Source organism: Sus scrofa, chromosome 13, assembly GCF_000003025.6.
Source record: "Sus scrofa isolate TJ Tabasco breed Duroc chromosome 13, Sscrofa11.1, whole genome shotgun sequence".
In the NCBI taxonomy this organism is placed as follows: domain Eukaryota; kingdom Metazoa; phylum Chordata; class Mammalia; order Artiodactyla; family Suidae; genus Sus; species Sus scrofa.
In genome coordinates this window covers 61,202,429-61,222,124 of record NC_010455.5, presented here as the reverse complement: position 1 = coordinate 61,222,124, position 19,696 = coordinate 61,202,429, and the positions used below count along the sequence as shown (strand labels likewise).

Genomic DNA, 19,696 nt, shown 5'->3' with positions numbered 1-19,696 from the left:
ATTCCCCCAGCCAAAATCATCCTTTATACAAATAGGAACTCCAGATGATTGCTCAACCTTTATGGCAGAAGCCATGGAATAAAAAGGTTCTAGTTACTTCAAAAGCTCTGGGCTCACTTTAGTCAGGTCCCCTGGAAAGAACTCTTTCATCACATTCAAGTTTGCCATTGACCACACTCTTGCCAAAGCAGCAAAAACTTCAGAGCCCCCTCCTCTCCATCTGCCCTCAAAGGGGCCCTTTCATTAGGGAGCATGAGACCAAGAGGAGGCAGCCAAGTATTGGGACTTACTTTCAGCATCACGGGTTTTTCTTCTTCCTTGTCAATGGGGATATTTGTGCTGTGAACCCAGGTATTAGTACACAGGTGTCTCAGCCGGACATAGGAGTTTCTAAAGGAAAAAAAATATATATTTTAGGGACAAGAACATTTAGATTCTCTATAGCCACTAGCCTAGAATACATCCTATCAGAATTAATAAGAATACCACAATGGGAGTTCCCATCGTGGCACAGTGGTTAACAAATCCGACTAGGAACCATGAGGTTTCGGGTTCGATCCCTGGCCTTACTCAGTGGGTTAAGGATCTGGCATTGCCGTGAGCTGTGCCATGAGCTGTGCCGTAGGTTGCAGAGGTGGCTCGGATCCCGAGTTGCTGTGGCTCTGGCGTAGGCTGGTGGCTACAGCTCTGATTCGACCCCTAGCCTGGGAACCTCCATATGCCGCAGGAGTGGCCCTAGAAAAGGCAAAAAGACAAAAAAAAAAAAAAAAAAGAATACCACAATGGCTTTCTGCTGCATACACTGGACAATATAAACTTAAAAGGAAATGGTTCTGGTCCAAGATACACTCTGATATATCTACAACAGCAAATCATTCATAACAACTCCGATGTTATTGTGATGCACTGTGTTTCTAAAGCAGGAATATCTCATTCTATTGCACTTTGCTTAACTGCCCTTCACAGATACTGTTTGTTTGTTTTTACAAAATGAAGTTTTCTCCAATGAGCAAATCTATTGGTGCCATTTTAGCAAAAGAGTATTTTTTAAATTAAGATACGCACATTGTTTTTTTTTAAGACATAAGGTGTTGCACACTTAAAAGATAACAGTGTAGTGTAAACATGACTTTTTTTTTATTACTCAGATGAATTTATCACATCTGTAGTTGTATAATGATCATAATAACAATTTGATTTCACAGGATTTCCATCCCACAGTAAACATGACTTTTATATGCACTGGGAAACCAAAACAAATTGTGTGACTTGCTTTATTGCAATATTCACTTTAGCACAGTTGGCTGGAACCAAACCAACAACATCTCTGAGGTAGATGTGTCAAAACTGTATCCTGTGAATGACGATCTCAGAATAAACTGAGCATGAGACAAAGTGACAAGAAGTATTAACTGAGTACTTATCAGCACTTATCATAAGAGATGATAAAGCAGTAATTGAAATTTTCATACGGATCAATAAAGCAAAAAAAAAATCATCAAATTCCTGGAAGAAAATGTGAATAAATATTTAACAATCTTGTGGTAGGGAAAGACATTTGAAGCATGTAACAAAACGCAAGATTTCTAAATTTTAAAAATAAAAGATGGACACATCTTACTAGTTTAAATTTTACATTTTCCATATAACATGGGCAAAAAAGTATGAATCAAATTAAAAATTGAAAGAAAAATGACAACCTGGGAAAATAAAAGAGTAACATATAGCATGAAAGGGTATTAGTGCACATATACAAAGAGACCTTAAAAATCAGTAAGAAAAACATCATGAGTATTGGAAATGAAAATGGAACAGGTACACAAACCTGTAATTTAATAAAGAAAAATCAATGAACAATGAACACATTCCTTCTCAATTTACACAAATTAAAACAATGTATCATTTTATTGTCTCATATTCTACAGATCCTAGAGACTGATATCAGCCAACGCTGACAAGAGCTTAGGGAGGTGAGCTCTCCTGCACATGCATGGTAAAAGCATCAAAGGTTCAGCTCTGGAAAGCAGTCTGGCAGTTCATATAACATGCATGAATGATGTACCCATCTTTTCAAGCAATTCCATTTTCATATTTCTTCTTTAAGAGATAGCACAGATGCAAAATGAGGCATAAAGATATTCCACAAAGCATCATTTATAATAGTAAAATATTATAAACAACCCATCTCAATAATTTACTTGTTAATTTTGTATACATGTCCAAATGGTACATAGATCTTTAAAATGATTACAATCAATATTCATTCACTTGGAACTATGTACAGGACATGGTGTTCAGTGGGAAAAAACAGCTTATAATTCATTTATGATAAATTATACACAGGTTACCTGTATGCCCAGAGATGTGTCTAAAACTACAACCAAAAAGTTAACCCTAGTTACCTCTGAATGGTTAAATTTTAGGTTTAAAATTTAGATTTTTACCTGCTTCTTTGTTCTCCATGAGATTTTAAAACATTTTTGTTGTTTCTTTTTGTGGTGAACATGATCATTTTATAACATTTTTCAAATTTGCTTTTCTTTTAAAGAAGTAATGACAATTCTTGAACTTTAAGGCATCCATCATCACATTAGTGAAATAAGATGAATGCACATCAAGTAAAAGTTACAAATGTACATTAAAAGCATTAAGATGGAAGACTGTCAAGATGAGCGGTGAAGGACTTATAAAGGAGAAGATTAAGGAAACTTCAGAGTCTTCGAATATTTTTTGTTACAGAAAACCTGAGTTGGAACTTGAAACACTGGTGGGACCAGGGAGGACAGGGAGGGTGGAAGTCATTTGCATTAAGAGGAATTCTAAACAACAGCATCCCAAGTACATGAGAAGGGGGCAGCGGTAGGGCACATCAAACCAGGCACATCTCTTCAGTAGATCCTCTGCCTCCCTTCGTTCTGTCTTGAACGTTATAAGTGATAATTACTTTGAATAGCATGAATATAAATTAAACAACATGAACAAGAAATTTGAGAGAAATTTGCATTTTTTTCTTCTGAGGGACTTGGGATTCATTTTCTCATTTTCAAAGTATAGCTCAAGCCTGGAGTTTGGCTTTTAACTGGATGGTTGATTACACTGAGTTCTAGGTCAAACGTCATTGAAAGCACCAAGGGCATTCTATCTATTCATCTCCAGTCCCATTCCCAATCCTTAGCTCAAAAGTCATGACAACTGCAAAAAAGATGCAAAATTGGATACCTTCCCAGTGTTCATTTAATGCATCAAATTTGCCTATATTGCAATTTTATTATCTTATTTATTATATACAGCATTTGCCACTATTCCTTTCACTTTGACTTTAAAGGAGTCTTTCAAACAATGTCAACCACAGAAAGTCCTTTACCAGTTACATTGCAAGAACTTTCATATATCTACCCCCAGACTTTCTGATCTTCAAAGAAGTAAAACTTAGCACAGCTTTAAGATAGAGGGAAATGGGTATACTCCTAAGATTTTCTATGACTGGACTGCATCAGTGATGCAGTCCTGGGTTGGTGGCTGAGGTTGATGGCCAAGGGCAAGAACAGATAAAAATTTAAAAAGCTAAGACCTACAGTATAAAATTGACAGAACACTGTAAACCAGCTTTAATGAAAAATAAATTATAAAAAATAAATGAGAATAAAAAAAAAAAAAGCTAAGACCAAGTTCAAAATCATAACAGGTAATGAACACACTGGGAGACCACGTCAGACACTTTTTCCAGGGTGAACACAAGGCTTCCCTTGCTTATGAATTTACAATCAGTCTGTCTATGGACAACTACCCACAAAGAATATTTTCCAACAGAGAAACAGTAATGTATCAAGGGGATATACAAGCAGAGGTCTATAACTGGTCAAAGCTGCTGGCAAACCAACAGAGAAGCTCCAACTTTCCATTCCCAAGAGATCATGGGGATTTCTAATCCACTGAGGAATATGGCCAACTGGCACCTCATTCCTCTTCACCAAGGCAATGCCATAAAATATATTCTGATGGGTATTTTATGTCACATGGTTCTGTGCTTTGCTATCTCTAACAACAAGAAAAAACTTAACATGAAATAAACATCATCCCCTTGTCTCCTGGCAGCCTAAAACAACCAAAAACCATTAAAGAAATTCTAGAATAGAGAACACAACATACGGAAAAGTACTTAAACTGAAATGCAGTTGGATTCTACAGACTCTCTCCCTATCTAGGTAACAATCAGGCAGTCAATGAGAAAGAACACTTAACAAAAGCAATATACCCTACTTCATACCATATTTTTTTTAAATGACCTCAAAATTGATCAAAGATCTAAGTGAAAAGAATACAAACTATAACACTCTCAGAAAAAAACATAAATCTTTATGACCTGGACAGCTACATGTAAAAGAATGAAATTAGAACATTCTCTAACACAATACACAAAAATAAACTCAAAATGTAAGACAGGATACTATAAAATTCTTAGAGGAAAACAGTGGCCACACATTCTCTGACATAAACTGCAGCAGCATCTTTTTGGATCCACCTCCAAGAATAAGGAAAAGTTAAAAACAAAAATAAACAAATGGGTCCTAATTAAACAAATGCTTTTGCAGAGCAAAGTAAACTATAAACATAATGAAAATACAAACCACAGAATGAGAGAAAATATTTGCAAAGAAAGTGACTAACAAGAGATTAATTTCCAAAATATACAAACAACTCATGCAACTCATATCAAAAAAACAAGCCAATCAAAAAAGGGGCAGAAGATCTAAAGAGACATTTCTCTGAAGAAGACATAGATGGCAAAAAAAAAAAAAAAAAAAAAAAAACCATGGAAAGATGCTCAACATCACCCATTATTAGAGAAATTCAAATCAAAACAATGAGGTACCACCTCACACCTGTCAGAACTGCCACCTTCAAAAAGGCTACAAACAATAAATGCTGTAGAGGGTGTGGAGAAAAAGGAGCCCTCCTACATCGTTGGTGGGAACGTAAATTGGTACAATCACTATGGAAAACGGTATAGAGTCTCCTCAAAAAACTGAAAACAGGACTATCATATGATCAAACAATCCCACTCCTGGAAACCTATCCAGAGAAACCATAATTCAAAAAGACACATGCACCCCAATGTTCACCGCAATACTGTTTACAATAGCCAAGACACGGAAGCAATCTAAACGTCCATCAACAGAGGATTGGATAAAGAAGATGTGATTCATACATACAATGAAATATTGCTCAGCCATAAAAAAAAATTAATGAAATAATGCCATTTGCAACAACATGGATTGACCTAGAGATTATCACACTCACGGAACTAAGTCAGACAGACAGATAAATACCATACGATTTCACTTACATGTGGAATCTAAAACAATGATACAAATAACCTTATCTGCAGAACACTTTGAAAACAAACTTGTGGTTACCAAACGGGACACATGGAGGGAAGAAATGGCCTGGGGGTTTGGGACTGGAAATATGCACACTGTGTTCTATGAAAGGACTGGCCAATAGGGACCTGCTGAATATAGCTCGGGGAACTCTACCCAATATTTATTTTAATCTATATGGGAAAAGAGTCTGAAAAAGAACAGATGTGTGTATATACATATAACTGAATCACTTTGTTGTACAGCAGAAATTATTACAATACTGTAAATCAACTATACTTCAATAAAACTTTAAAAAATGGAAAAAATGGTTCTCAACAACAAAAATGTAACAAAGACCAAAAAAAAAAAAAAAAAAAAAAAACTTTGTGACCTCGGATTAAGCAATAATTTCTTAAGAAACCAAGCATAAGCCATCAAAAGAAATAATAGGTAAATTGGACTTCAAGAGAATTAAAAACTTTTGTGATTTACAAGACACCATCAAGAAAGTGAAGAAATGTATAGAATGGGAAAAAAGATCTGCAAATTATATTTGATAAGGGATTTGTAAGAAAGAACATTTAAAACTCAATAATCAAAAGATACATAACACAGTATTTTAAGCGGACCAAAAAATAATGGGCAAAGGAGCTGAATAAATATGTCTCCAAAAATGATATACAAATGGAGTTTCCATTGTGGCTCAACGGAAATGAATCTGACTAGCATCCATGAGGATGCGAGGTTCGGTTCCTGGCCCCACTCAGTGGGTTAAGGATCCAGTGTTGCCACAGGCTGTGGTGTATGTTGCAGACACAGCTCGGATCCTGCATTGCTATGGCTGTGGTGTAGGCCCCAGCTACAGCTCTGATTTGACCCTTAGTCTGGGAACCTCCATATGCCATGGGTGCAGCCCTAAAAAGACCAAAAAAAAAAAAATGATATGAAAATGGTCAATAAGACATAATTAGACTATCAACATCATTACCCATCAAAGAAATGCAAGTCAAAACCACAATGAGATACCATTGCACTGTTACTAGCATGGCTCAAATAAAACAACACAGATAACAACAAGCATTGGAGAAAATGTAGAGAAATTAGAACCTTTACATATAGTTGGTGGGAATATAAAGTTATAAACGTAAAACTGGCAGTTCCTCAAAAGGTTAGACACAGTTAACACATGACCCATTAATTTCACTCTTAGGAACAAACCCAAGAGAAGTGAAAACATCTGTCCACACTAAAATGTATACACAGCAACCAAAGAGAGGCAAACAACCCAAATGGCCAGCAACTAGTAAGTGAATAAGTAACATGTGGCATAACCATATGATAGAATGTGATTTAAGAATAAAATGAAATGAGAGTTCCCGTCGTGGCGCAGTGGTTAACGAATCCGACTAGGAACCATGAGGTTGCGGGTTCGGTCCCTGCCGTTGCTCAGTGGGTTAAGGATCCAGCGTTGCCGTGAGCTGTGGTGTAGGTTGCAGACGCGGCTCGGATCCCGAGTTGCTGTGGCTCTGGTGTAGGCCGGTGGCTACAGCTCCGATTCAACCCCTAGCCTGGGAACCTTCATATGCTGCAGGAGCGGCCCAAGAAATAGCAAAAAGACCAAAAAAAAAAAAAAAAAAAAAAAAAAAAAAAAGAATAAAATGAAATGAACTCATGCTACAAAATGAATGAATCTCCGTAACAATGCTAAGAAGCCATTCACAAAAAGCCAAATGTGATTCAATTGATATGAAATGTCCAGAATTGGTAGACCAACAGAAACAAAAAGTAGATCTGTCTAAGGCTTTGGGTGGAGCCCAGGGCAACGACAGTGACTGCTAACAGGGACAGATTTCCTTCTTGGGTGATGAAATTGTTCTAAAATCAATTGCAATGATGGTTACCCAACTCTGCTCATCTACTGAAAACCAATGGATTGAGCCCTTGAAATAAGTGAATTGTATGATACATGAATTATATATCCAGTATCTGTTGGTTTTTAAAGCCACAAACCTGGAGGTTGCGGAAGCCGTGCACATACTTGGGATTTAATAGGATAATATCTCTAATTTTCCCCAGATTCTCAAGGGCTTACAATCACTGCATGATTCACACAGAAGAGAACTTCCTGATAAGGTTCTCTTCTCTGTGGTCACTGCTTTGCGTTTATCACTCTGAGAGGAGCAAAAAGAGGACCCAGCATAAGAGAAGGTCCCCCTCTAATTCTGACACTACTCAAGCTGCAGTGAGTACTTTCACGGGCAGGCTCGGGCTGAGTAGGGAAACAGCAATGACATACATGAGTAGTGAAACATAAAGGAACCCTTAGAGAGGGGCCATTGTAACACCAACCAGTGCCAGTGAGACTTCACTAACCATGGCCGTGCTGAAGTGTCAGAACTGCCAGAACAACCCCATCTGTCTCAAATGTGTAAGATTTGGGGCTCTGCAATGGCACTCGTACATGTGTTACGTTTCTTGAAGTCTCTGAGCCATGGTTTCTCTGTAATATGGGACAAATCATAATACCTATCTCACAGGAGTTTTGGCGAAGATGAAATCATACGACACAAGTATTCAGCATTATAAATGGCATGGAGTCAGCACTCAACAGGTGTTGACTGCTATTCATATTTTTGGTGATTTTGTTAAGAGTGAGCTTTTGTCCCATTTACAGTCCAGTCTTTCCCCCCCTAGAAATGCATCCTTAGGCAACAAAACTAAGAGTTAAACTTAACAGAACAACCAAAGAAGACTGATCTGATTTCTCAATGCCATTAATAAAATTTACTATCTACTGAGTAAATTTCAAATGTTGCATTTTCTAGAATTTATTCCCAATTGTTTATTGGATTGACCAGGAGAGCTCTCAGGTTTGGGAACGAGCAAGAGAGTAAAGGAAACTAGAAATCTCAAGCTACTTGAGCTTAATGTTTGGCGTGTTTACCTAAACACAGCACTTCTTTTTTTTTACTTTTATTTTATTTATTTTATTTTTTTCAAATGATTTTTCTTTTTTCCATTATAGTTGGTTTACAACACAGCACTTCTCAACCAACCATGAGAACTTTTAACTGACGAGCCATAAAGAAAAAAAAAAAAAAAAAAATCAGATGCCATTTCAACAGGCAGCCAGACCAAATCGTTTACCAAATCCTATACATAAACTCCAAGAAAAGCAGTGGTGTTTTGAATTCCAAGAGATCCAGCGAGGCTGCCTATACCAGCCCTGATGGGATAAGGCACTCTGCAACCATACCTTGGGACGAGGCTGTCCCCTCCACGGAGGGTAGTGGGGTCTAGCTCAAAAATGGAGGAGATGTCATTGCCTTCAGGCACAGAGACCAGAGAGTACACCATCTTTTCTTGGGCGTTTCGCAACCTGCTGCGGGAGGCATCCTGGTCTGGGTCCACCTGAGGAGGAAAAGTCATCAAGTCAAGGATTCTGTGTGCCAAGCCCTTCACTCACTGCCATGACTGCACAGTCCACAGGAACAGGGAAGAAACAAGAGTGAATGGTGGCGGTTGGCAGGAAAAGAACCACGGGTTCAGACCAGTCATAAGAGATGAGAGGTGGCCGCTCACACCAGGAATATTTACACTCTACTCCTTGTACTGCAATAAAAATGCCTGAACAACGTGGGGTGCGGTAATCGTTGTCGGGGGCGGGGGCTATAGCTGACACATCCCTGTGTAGTTGGGGGTCAAGGGTGGTGGAGGAGCATGTGGAGGAAACTTATTCTGTGGGTTTGGTCCCGGGCCATTGTGTTAACCTACAGTGTAACTGTCTAGCAAGAACAGTACGACTACTTCCCAGGAGAAAAAAATAAAATGAAATAAACCTGAATCCAAGTGTTCGTAAGCAGCTATCCCCATGTGGCCAAGAAAAACATCTGACAAGTCAGACTAACCCTGAAAAAAAATGTCCCTAATTCGTCAAAGAGGGCTGCTGCCGATAATAATTCAGGGGAAAAGAGCCTCTCCTGCTACGTGCGGGATTTGGCTGAGACCAAGGAACATCTCGGACAGTGAAGGCTGAGGAACAATGACGAAAGCTTTCCCCAGAAACTGTAAAAGCACATTCTGGTCTCCAAAGGCTATATGACTAAGAAGATTGAAGCAATGTGCTTAGCCCAGTGCCTGCTCTGATAGGCTCTGCAAGGTCACTCTCTGCCCTGTGACTCTACATGGGATTATTTTGAATGTTCAACATCCTTGCAAGATGACAACATCCACCTGCATCTACTAGGAAAATCACATTTTCCTTGTCTCTAACTTGCTTTGCTTAGGCTGAGGCCCTGCTTCCTTTCCAAATGGAGTGGAGACAAACCAAATCTAACAGGCAAAGGAGAGGGTGTGAGAGAATTTCACTGCAGGGGCCAGAGTTCTAGGATTTCAGGCAAGAGTCTGCTTTTTCAGATTGTCAGCAGCCCCAAACTTTGTCTGTTAAAAAAAAGAAGGAAGGGAGGGAGGGAGAGTAGGAGGGAGGAAGGAAGGGAGAGAGGGAAGGAAGGAAAAGAAAATACAAATAATTTTTTTGAATACCCCAATCTCTGTCTCCCCCTCTCTCACACTCCCTTCTCTAATACCTTGGATTCTCTAGTTACACAAACTCTGGATTCATCATTCTATCTACATTAAAGTAAGAATCAACTAGAGAGCGCAAGAACAACTCCATGAGCTCAGTTCAGGAAAAAGCACTTCGACCAGAATCTGTGGTCTTCTAACCACCATTACCTGCAAAGGGTTCCACCCACCACTTTCCAAATAAACCCTGACTCGGTTCTGGTGTGAGACATAGGGCTCGGCCACAGGTTTCCAGTTACACTTCAGAGCTGCCACACATACGAGGAAAAAAAGCGACAACTACAGGGCATCTGGACCATGACCTGGGAAGGCACCTCCCATCCTCCCTTGTGCAGTCGGTGTTTGCCACCTAGTGGGAGGACAGGCTCATGTGCACAAGGCCCAGGCCAGAGCAGCCTCAGCAGGCTACCCTCTCCCTCGGGCACCAAGCCCCTGGCTAAGGGCACCACCGCATTTAGAAGGGTGAGAACGACAAAGCAAATGGGCTCACAGGCAAAACCACATTCCTGCATGCCAGACTCAGGGAATACATGACCCATGAGCAGAGCAGAATGAGAGGCTTCCTCGCCCAGACTCCTGAGTTTCCCACCAGGAAGAGGGGAGAGGGCAGGGCCTCCAAGGCCAATACCTTCCCTGCAAAGGCCGGAGCTGTGCTACTGGCCAGGAGGGTGTGGGGTAAGGCCAGACCCACACCTGTCCTCCACTGAGGACCACCACCCAAGCAACATCCTGAAGAGCCCTAACCACACAGTCCAGATGTGTAGCCATGCCTGTGGCTCATGGCACAGCCCTGACCTGGAGAAGCCTGGAGGAGCAGAAAAATGACTGAACTCCCAGACCACTCTTCTTCCTCACCTGTCCAAGACCTGGCCTAATTCCTTTGTGCCACTGCTGTGCGAGATGAACGAGTGAACAGAAAGGCATTGAAAATGGGGATCATCCTTGGCCACTTACAAAAATGCCATGCGTGAAGCACTTGCTGTGGGCTAGGCACTTCATTTGCACACCTCACTTGGTCCTCACAACGAGCATATCATCCACATCTAAAGATGAGGGAATTCAGTCTCAGAGAGGGACTCATCCAGTCACACAGCTATCAAAACCCAGGTCTGTCTCTCTCTCTTTCCCTCCCTCTCTACTATTTTTCTTATGGCCACAGGTGCAGCTTATGGAAGTTCCTAGGCTAGGGTTAGAATCAGAGCTGTAGCTGCTGGCCTACACCACAGTCACAGCTACAGAAATGCCAGATCCAAGCCACATTTGCAACCTACAACACACCACACCACAGCTTGCAGCGATACCAGATCCTTAACCCACTGAGCAAGGCTAGGGATAGAACCTGCATCCTCATAGACACTATGTCAGGTTCTTAACCTGCTGAGCCACAGCAGGAACTCCTTTCCAGCCCTACTTTTGATCACTATATTCTTCCTCTTGCACCACAAATGCCTGTCCTTCTCTGCATGTGATCAGCCCAGGAAAGCAGTCCTGTTTCCACAGAGCTCAAGGTTCACTTGGATATCAGCTCTCAGTGAAAGAAGCCACGGTTCTCCTTCCAAAGTCACCTCAGAGGGAGACTGGTTCTGTGCCACCTCAGACAGCAGCACCAATACCAAGGACGCAGGTTACACAAAAGTAGCCCTGCTCTCAAAATAAAAAAAGGGGCACGAAGAAACTATCTCAAGAAAACTAAGGCCCCTTCCAGGGTGAGGGTTCAAATAATAACCAGTGAAAACTATGCAGGGATGACGTGCAAATATTTCCCCACATGCTGGCAGAAGGCTGGACCAGGCCAGTGTTTTCTGAGCCACAGTGACTGTAGAAGGTCAGCTTTCAAAATGGGCTCTAGGAGAGAGGATGAAGGGCTGGTAAGGAGGGCCCAGGCCCCTCTGTGCCCCCCAAGGGGGGAAGAGGAGATGAATTCCCCCAGCAAGTCCAGGAACTAATGGCAGGACTTATCTGTGTTTCTTCCAAAGTTAATATTCTACCCAAACATAACTAGAAGGTTTGTAACTACTGCAGGACTTCCTTGCACTTACAAAGACAATCACATTCTGTGTTATCTTCACCCCCAACTCCTTTCATTAATATTAATGAAATGTTAATGCCCAATTCTTTCAAAATTTTACTAAAAACAATACCCTCAATACCACCTACCATATTCACCATCAAGATGATCACAGACACACACAATGTCAAAGACAGCAGCAACTGTTTAGATTTTTGTTCTGCTAATCCTAGACCAGAACCAAGCACTCCACAAACGAACAGCATCTCTTACACCCATCATGTCCCTGTAACACAACCACTGCCCTGGTCAACCTGTAACTGTGGACACCTGAACCCCCAAGGGCTTCCATATCAGCGTTCATGGGCAATATGCCCTCCCAAAAAAGATCCAGCTGGCATTAAAATTCCAAACCATGATATAAAATCTATTTCTAATTTAGCAGAAAGCAGGGACAGAAGATTAGACAACTGAGTGTCTAACCAGAGGTCATGCCTCATGTGTTACTCCACAGTCTAAATGACAGTATCCACCTCACACACTCACTGAAAAAAATCTGAGGGAGTCATAGATTCAGGTCAACAGCAGTAAGAGGTTCATTTGTAAAAGCTGATTCCTACAGGGACTGTCACTGTGTCCAACCTAGCATATTCCAAGAGATACCCTGCAACTTGGAGAGATCCCTTGACTAAGCACAAAGAGCCTCATGACTGGCAGTCTTTTGGACCAATCAGGACAAGGCAATATGACTTCCCTTGAGGGAAGCACAGAGCAAGACCCTGTTTTTAAGGCAGTGTAAGGGTTTCCCTTCCCCAGCACGCAGTGACCACATTTCTGATACGGGGTTGCAGATCACATGGCCTCACCCTACCAGATGAAGACAAGAAGGCTCTTGCCCATACTTACTGAGGGCTGAAACTCCAGGCATTCTTCCTCAAAGTCAGGGTCTACCTGATGAAAAAGAATCATTAGGAAATTAAAACATCCATTGCTTTCTCATGGACTCGGCCCCACCTGCAGCAGACTTCAAGGCTTCAAGGCCTGCAAACATCTTTGGACAGCTAAGGACTTGTCCCTTCCCTCTGTTCACGAAACCAGCATGCCACAACCACAACACAGTTCACACGGGTACAACACACAAGGAACAATCTACCAGCACCCGATAGACGGCTCTCAAGTGTAGACAGAGGAGCACAAAGAATCCACTAGCAAAGCAACAGTTAAAAGCCTGAAATAAATAAAAGATCAGTGTCCAGTCATTGATAATCCTGCTCATTTCCACTGAGAAGTAAAAATCATTTGGCTTCCAGAAAGAGTTACATTCACCCTAGAACATAACAGATAAGGCAACCACCGTTGATGTTTGGCAACCAACGTTGATGTTTGGCAACCAACGTAATTGACATTTCTCACAGCAGGTTACCAGGGTCCATAATTTTCTAGGGCTCTATTTTAAATTTCAACTTAGTCTTGATCTTCTGCTCTTCTTTATTTTGAAATCAGCAGTTCATAGAAGTGTCAGGCATCCCAGGGGTGTGGTGGGGGAGTGGGGAGAGGTGGAACATTTGGATTCGGTCCTCCTTGGGGTCAGGTGCAGAAGTAGTCCTGACACCCATGCACCACCTTCAAAATCTCTGAGCAGTCTCACTGGGGTACCAGACAACAGAAGGTGTCTTTTGATGTATGGCTAGAATCCCACATGAATATGCATTGTACATCTTCCAGGAGATCAGAGTACAACTCAACATCTATCACACAGTGAGATGGCTCCCCAATTTAATACAAGAATTAAGAGGGAAATTCCTCCCATCCTTCAGTGTTGAGTCTTAGGCTTTCCTCAAAAACACTTCACAGATATTTAAAATACATTTCCTATATTTCTGGCATTCCTGTAAGTAAAAGACCCTACCTATTCTTTTTTTTTCTTTTTTTTTTTCCTTTTTTAGGGGCACACTCATGACATATGGATGTCTCCAGGCTAGGGGCTGAATCTGAGCTGCAGCTACTGGCCTACACCACAGCCATAGCAATGCCAGATCCAAGCTGCATCTGCGACCTACACCACAGCTCACGGCAATGCCAGATCCTTAACCCACTGAACGGGGCCAGGAATCGAACCTGCATCCTCATGGATACGAGTTAGGTTCATTACGGCTGAGCCACGATGGGAACTCCAAGATCTTGTCTATTCTACTAATGCTCTGAGTAAGCAGGGTTTATAAAATTATCTAATTCTTGATGTGCTTTAATGCTTCCAGATTCACATACCATATTTCACTACCTCCAAGTCTTGGTCATTCATGCTGAGATCGGGTTTGGTAAATAAGATGTGGGGGAAGCAGTACACAAGAGCGAAATGGAAAGATAATCCTAAAACCTAGATTAGCAATGTTTTCTTTTTTTAAAGATTTATTCTCTTAGTGACTATGAAACACAGTTGACCCTTGAGTCATTTGGGAGTCAATCTGAGTACAATTTAGAGCTGGCACTCCAAATCTGTGGCTCCTCCACATCTGCAGTGTCTCTTGGACACTTGGATTCAACCAACCACAGACCGTGCAGCATTGCCTTTACCTTTGAAAAATCCCACTTTTGTAACTGGACCCGTGCAGTTCAAACTCACGTCGTTCAAGGGCCAAATGTATACAGGACAGTGTTATTAACTACAGTTAGCACACTGGACGTTACATTCCCAAGACAGTGGTATTTTCTAACTGACCTTCTCCCCACATCTTCAGCAGAATCCCTATCAAATACAAAATGTGTTAATCATTTTTGTCTCTTCTTATCTGTAAAGCAGGGAAATGAGTCAGAAAGAAACAGAAAAGCAGAAGGAAAAGCTAGGGGACTGAGCATCACCCTAAGCCTCTAACTACCCAATGGCTATAGGTAAGTGAGGAAAGGGGGGTGCATCGCCCTTGAAAGAGAAAAACCACAGGGCTACCACTTACCTCTGCTGCTAAGTAATGCCCTGTAGCAAGATGCTTGAAACGGAAGAGGCTGTTCCAATATCCAGCTCCACCCCGACATGGATCGTGTTGGACCACCTGCAAAAGGATAAACCATCAGCAGGAGTGGAAGCAATATCAGCCCCAATAAGGACAACACTGAATCTGAGATATCACAAGGGAGTCATAGTTTAGGAGAGATATTTACCAGGTGAAGAAAAATCATTATCTGCCAACAAACCCCTTACAAGCATCTTAAGTAGTGCTAAGCAGTGTTTCTCCAGAGAATAAATAGGGTCCCCCAATTAACATGAAACCGTTGTATTACAAAGTTCGATCATTTTCAGGTGATTTGCCTTAACCACAAGGAAGAAATCAAGGTTCCAGAACTCATCCACAAAAGGGCAAAATGAACCAAAAAGAATCTCATGGAAAACTGTACCAGCTGTCTATCCATGAAACCGTGTACTGTAACACAACCACAAGCCTGTGCTCTGACACTTGATACTCATGGTGTCTGGACCAATTTACTATAAAATAAATATAACTGTAGCTTCTGCTTATGATGGAATAATTGGCACTGGGAGTTAGTGCCATAAATAGACACTATACAATATATATGAACTTGCCATAGACAAAGACAAAGCAGAATAAAATAAAAAAAACAACTGTGTTCAGATGTTGGACAACAGGGAGTGCACAACTGTGACCTCGGAGGAAAGGGAAACAAGGTGATCTCCATGGTTGCTCCAGCTTTCGGCTGGGAGGTCAGACGGCAGCTATGGGAAGGAGAACTCAAGCAGAAGATACCCGTCTCATTCCGCTGGGGAGACGCGTCAGAATATAAGGACACTGAAGTGGCTGCAGTTTATCACGGCAGAATATAGAGCTCTCAAGGGAAAAAAGCTCCAGAAAGCTCCACAGGGGCCTCCTTGAATCTTTGGCTGAATACTAAGCTGTGTATGTGTAAAGCAAGACCCCCCCGACACAAGGCCAGGTAAAAAAATGAGAGGTTAGTCATAAACTCAACAATCTGGAATTCACACAGGACCTGATGGTGTTTTGACTGCAACAAGACAAAGCAAAGACTCTCGGAACAACTGGGGCATTCAGTAGAGATGTCAAAAGGTCACGCTCTAGTAGTAGAGATAATCCAGCCATTAAGAAAAAAAAAAAAAAAAGCTACAATACACTTGTCTTAAGCTTTAAAGCAAACCTTCAAAGGATCAAATTGATTCACAGGTAATTTTCTTTGTCTGACAAAACAAAACTCAGTACTCTTTAAAGGAAGGCAACAGAATCCAGATACTCAATAACATAGCCTACTATCATAAAGCAATAGACAGGCAAGAATCAGGAAAGTGTGGCCAAAGAGAGTATCAAATGATCCAGTATGTCTGTGTGGGTTGGTAGGGGCTGAAAAAATATGTGAGAAATAGTGACCCCAAATTTTCCCATTTTGATACTTAGCCACAAAAATTTCAAGAAACTCAGTGAATTCCAAGTAGGATAAATATACATACATAAACACTCATAGATCCATCAAGACACATCATAATTAGGTTAATGTAAACCAGAAATAAAAAGAAAAATCTAAGAAACAGCTAAGAAAAAAAAGAGACACTACATTCAGGGAACAAAGGAAATCACTGAATTCACATCAGAAAACAATGGATGCAAGATAACAAGAATAGCTTCAACTACGAAAACTACATAAAATTCTATACTAAACAAAAATATCTTTCATAAATGGAGGTCATATGTAGAAATCAGAACCTTTAACATGCTCCAAGTGGGAACATACAACAGTGCAATCACTTTAGAAGGCAGTCCAGCATTTTGTCAAAAGGTTAAACAGTTACCGTGCGACTCACAATTCCACTCCCAAGAGAAATGAAACATGTCCTCAAAGAAACTTAAATCCAAATGTTCACAGCAGCATTACTCACAACCAAAAAAAAAAGCAACCCCAATGCCAATGAATAATAAATAAAATGTTATATCCGTATAATGAAATGTAACAACAAAAAGAAAGGAGGTGCAAATATGTGTGGCAATATGGATGAACTCTAAAAACTTGGTGCTAGGTCAGACGTCAGACACAAAGAACCACATATTGTATGATACCATTTATATGAAATGTCCAACACAGGCAAATCTATAAAGACAGAAAGTGGACTAGTGGTGACCCAGAGGTGAAGAGGGGGCAAGTTTGAAAAGAAATGAGCATGATTTCTACAGGTCCAGGGTTCCTTTTGGATGTACTAAAACCCACTGAGAATGATACAATTTAAATGTGTGAATTGTATGATATATGAATTGTATCTCAATGAGGCTGTTATGTTAAAAAAGGAAAATAAACTGATTTTTTAAATGAAGGTGAAATAAAGATATTTTCACAGACCAATATAAAGATATTTTCTCATCTACAAATGAGAGCTGATAGCAGTGGTGCATTGTAAGAAATGATAAAGAAGTTGTTTAGCCTGAAGGAAAATCATTCCAGATGAAAATCCAAATCCATACCAAGGAATGAAGGGCTGGAAACAATAATGATGTGGGTAAAAGACGCCTGTCCTCTTGTGTTTCCATGTTTTTAAAAAACAAGTAACTCCTTAAACCAGGCAAAATAAATAAAAATGCACCATGGAATTTACAACATACGTAAAAGTAAAAAGCAACAGAGTAACACCACAAAGGACAGGAAGAGGGAAATAAAAGTACAGATGACTCATGAAGAACCCACAGCTGAACTACACAGGTCCACTATCATGTGGTTTCTTTCCAATATTGAATACTATGGTGCTACGTGATTGGTTGAATCCACCGATGCAGAGAACTGTGAATACAGAGGGTTGTTGGTCGTACTTGGATTTTTGAGCATGTGGAGGGTCAGTGCCCCTAACATCAGCATGTTTAAGATTCAACTATACACTATTGTGAGGTTCTAACGTCACATGTGAAAAGACAGGGCACTATGTAAAACAAGCAAAAAGCTCAAGATGTATAATATAAACCTCAAATCAGGACCGTAAGTATAAAATACATGGTGTTGCCTTCCTTCTTTAATTTTGAAGGGGCACTGAAGTTTCTAAAATCTTCAAGGAGTAAATACAAAAGAAAGACATGCCATGTTTTCCTAGAATATTCAGAGGGAAAATTGACAGGCAACAGTTTTTTAGGGAGTCCAAAAATAGACAGCTATTTCTCCTCAGAAGAAAAAAATAGAAGATGTTCTGAAATGGACTTCTGAGTGAAGTACCCCAAATTTTAGGAGTCCGTAGCTCAGAAATCCTCCCCCAAAGGTTGACATGTTTAATTCATTTCTATCAATTTATATGTGAATAGGATATGATACTTGCTTTTAAGGTTCTTAAAGTCAGTCACCATGACTTCTGTAGGGTTCTGACATATGGAATACTTTCATGGTTTACAAAGTCAGGCCCAACACTCTACAGCCTGGATATACTGCGCTTCAAGCTCTGGTCTCCTCAAGCAGTTTCTGTTTTATGTCCCATGATGATCCCCTGCACCTCACCAAGCTAGGTTACTGTTCTAACCCAATGTTGCCTCATGTTTCCATGCCAGTAACTTATACAAGGTGACTGACTCCATTCATCTCTTCCTTCTGAAACCCAGGTCATCCTGGATCTCAGTACCAGCTCAGAAGCTAACTCCTCCAGGAAATATTCCCTCATCCCTTGCCCAAACTCAAACTCTCCCTCCTTCATCCAAACCACTAGAGGACAAGGCACGTGCCTCTTATCACCTTTACCATCCAGCATCTCTCCATCCTGTCACCAATGTGCAGTCACCTACCTACCATGTGGGTTAGGCACTTGATTACATACATTTGTTACGACAAATACCTTAGCAAGCACAAGAAAGAAAACAGAAGCAAGAGATGATTAGATGACCAGAGAGAGAAATTTCTGACATCCACTGGGAGTTCACTTCCAAAGTAGCTATTATTTTCCTCCCCAAGAACATCCAGCATCCTTCTGAAAGGGCATGATACGCTTGTTTCTTTAAGTTGCCCCAACCCATTTTTGGAACCCAAGGTGGATTTAAGGATCAGGATATGATTTATTCCTGTAAGTGGAATCCTTTCTTCTTGCGTGGCCCGCCCATCCCTTACCTCCACCTCCCACAGGGCTTTGGAACTCGTGGCAGATGTGGCTGACTGCCGGCCAGTGGTTCTCAGGAAGACATGCTGCTTCTTCCTGTGCTCATCACAGGTGAGGAACTTCTCCTGCTCGGCATGGAACAGCCTCACCACGTCACCCTAAAAATCCACAAATAGAGGAATTAAGGACAATGCATTTAAAAGAGACCTAAAGAAGAGCCAAGTGCTGCCCGGACCATAAAGTATAAAACTTACCCCCTTTAATATGTCATCTTTGTTATCACTCCATTTCATGAAAAGGACTATTTTCCAGCTTGTATTGCAGTTGACGGAATTGACCTGGGAAACAAATCAGAGTTATTTTTGCACTTACTCAACAACTCTGTCTTCCAGCCCCCAAATGTCCCATTTCTGCCCAAGAAGCAAGGCTGGGCCCTCCAAACCTAAAGACTGATGTGTCCCCTCCTGGAATAACATCTTTTTTTCCCCCAAGTCTCTTGTTCTATAGCCAGAAAGCAAAGACCCAATGAAAATAAGCATTTATAAAATAGGTTCAGCTACAAAGCACCCCCAGCCCCCCAAAAAAGTCCCATGTAAACATTCTAAAATGTTAGTGATCCCTAAGGGTAGCAGCCACTGTACATAAAATTCATGCCAGGCACTGGGC

The 19,696-nt window shown here is 40.9% G+C and overlaps 1 protein-coding gene across 9 annotated transcripts in view; it reads right to left on the bottom strand.

Moving 5' to 3' along the window:
* ITPR1 (inositol 1,4,5-trisphosphate receptor type 1) overlaps positions 1-19,696 on the bottom strand; it is a 330,788-nt gene that overhangs the window by 176,794 nt on the left and 134,298 nt on the right. For 6 of the 9 annotated variants that reach the window (XM_021069280.1, XM_021069282.1, XM_021069278.1 and 3 more), the window contains 6 exons: positions 19,285-19,368; positions 19,042-19,188; positions 14,907-15,002; positions 12,862-12,906; positions 8,620-8,774; positions 291-390 (listed from right to left, as the gene is read on the bottom strand). In XM_021069280.1, the coding sequence (XP_020924939.1) occupies positions 291-390; positions 8,620-8,774; positions 12,862-12,906; positions 14,907-15,002; positions 19,042-19,188; positions 19,285-19,368 (627 nt within the window). The remainder of the gene's footprint in view (positions 1-290; positions 391-8,619; positions 8,775-12,861; positions 12,907-14,906; positions 15,003-19,041; positions 19,189-19,284; positions 19,369-19,696) is intronic. The other 3 variants (XM_021069281.1, XM_021069284.1, XM_021069283.1) reach the window with 1 other exon arrangement.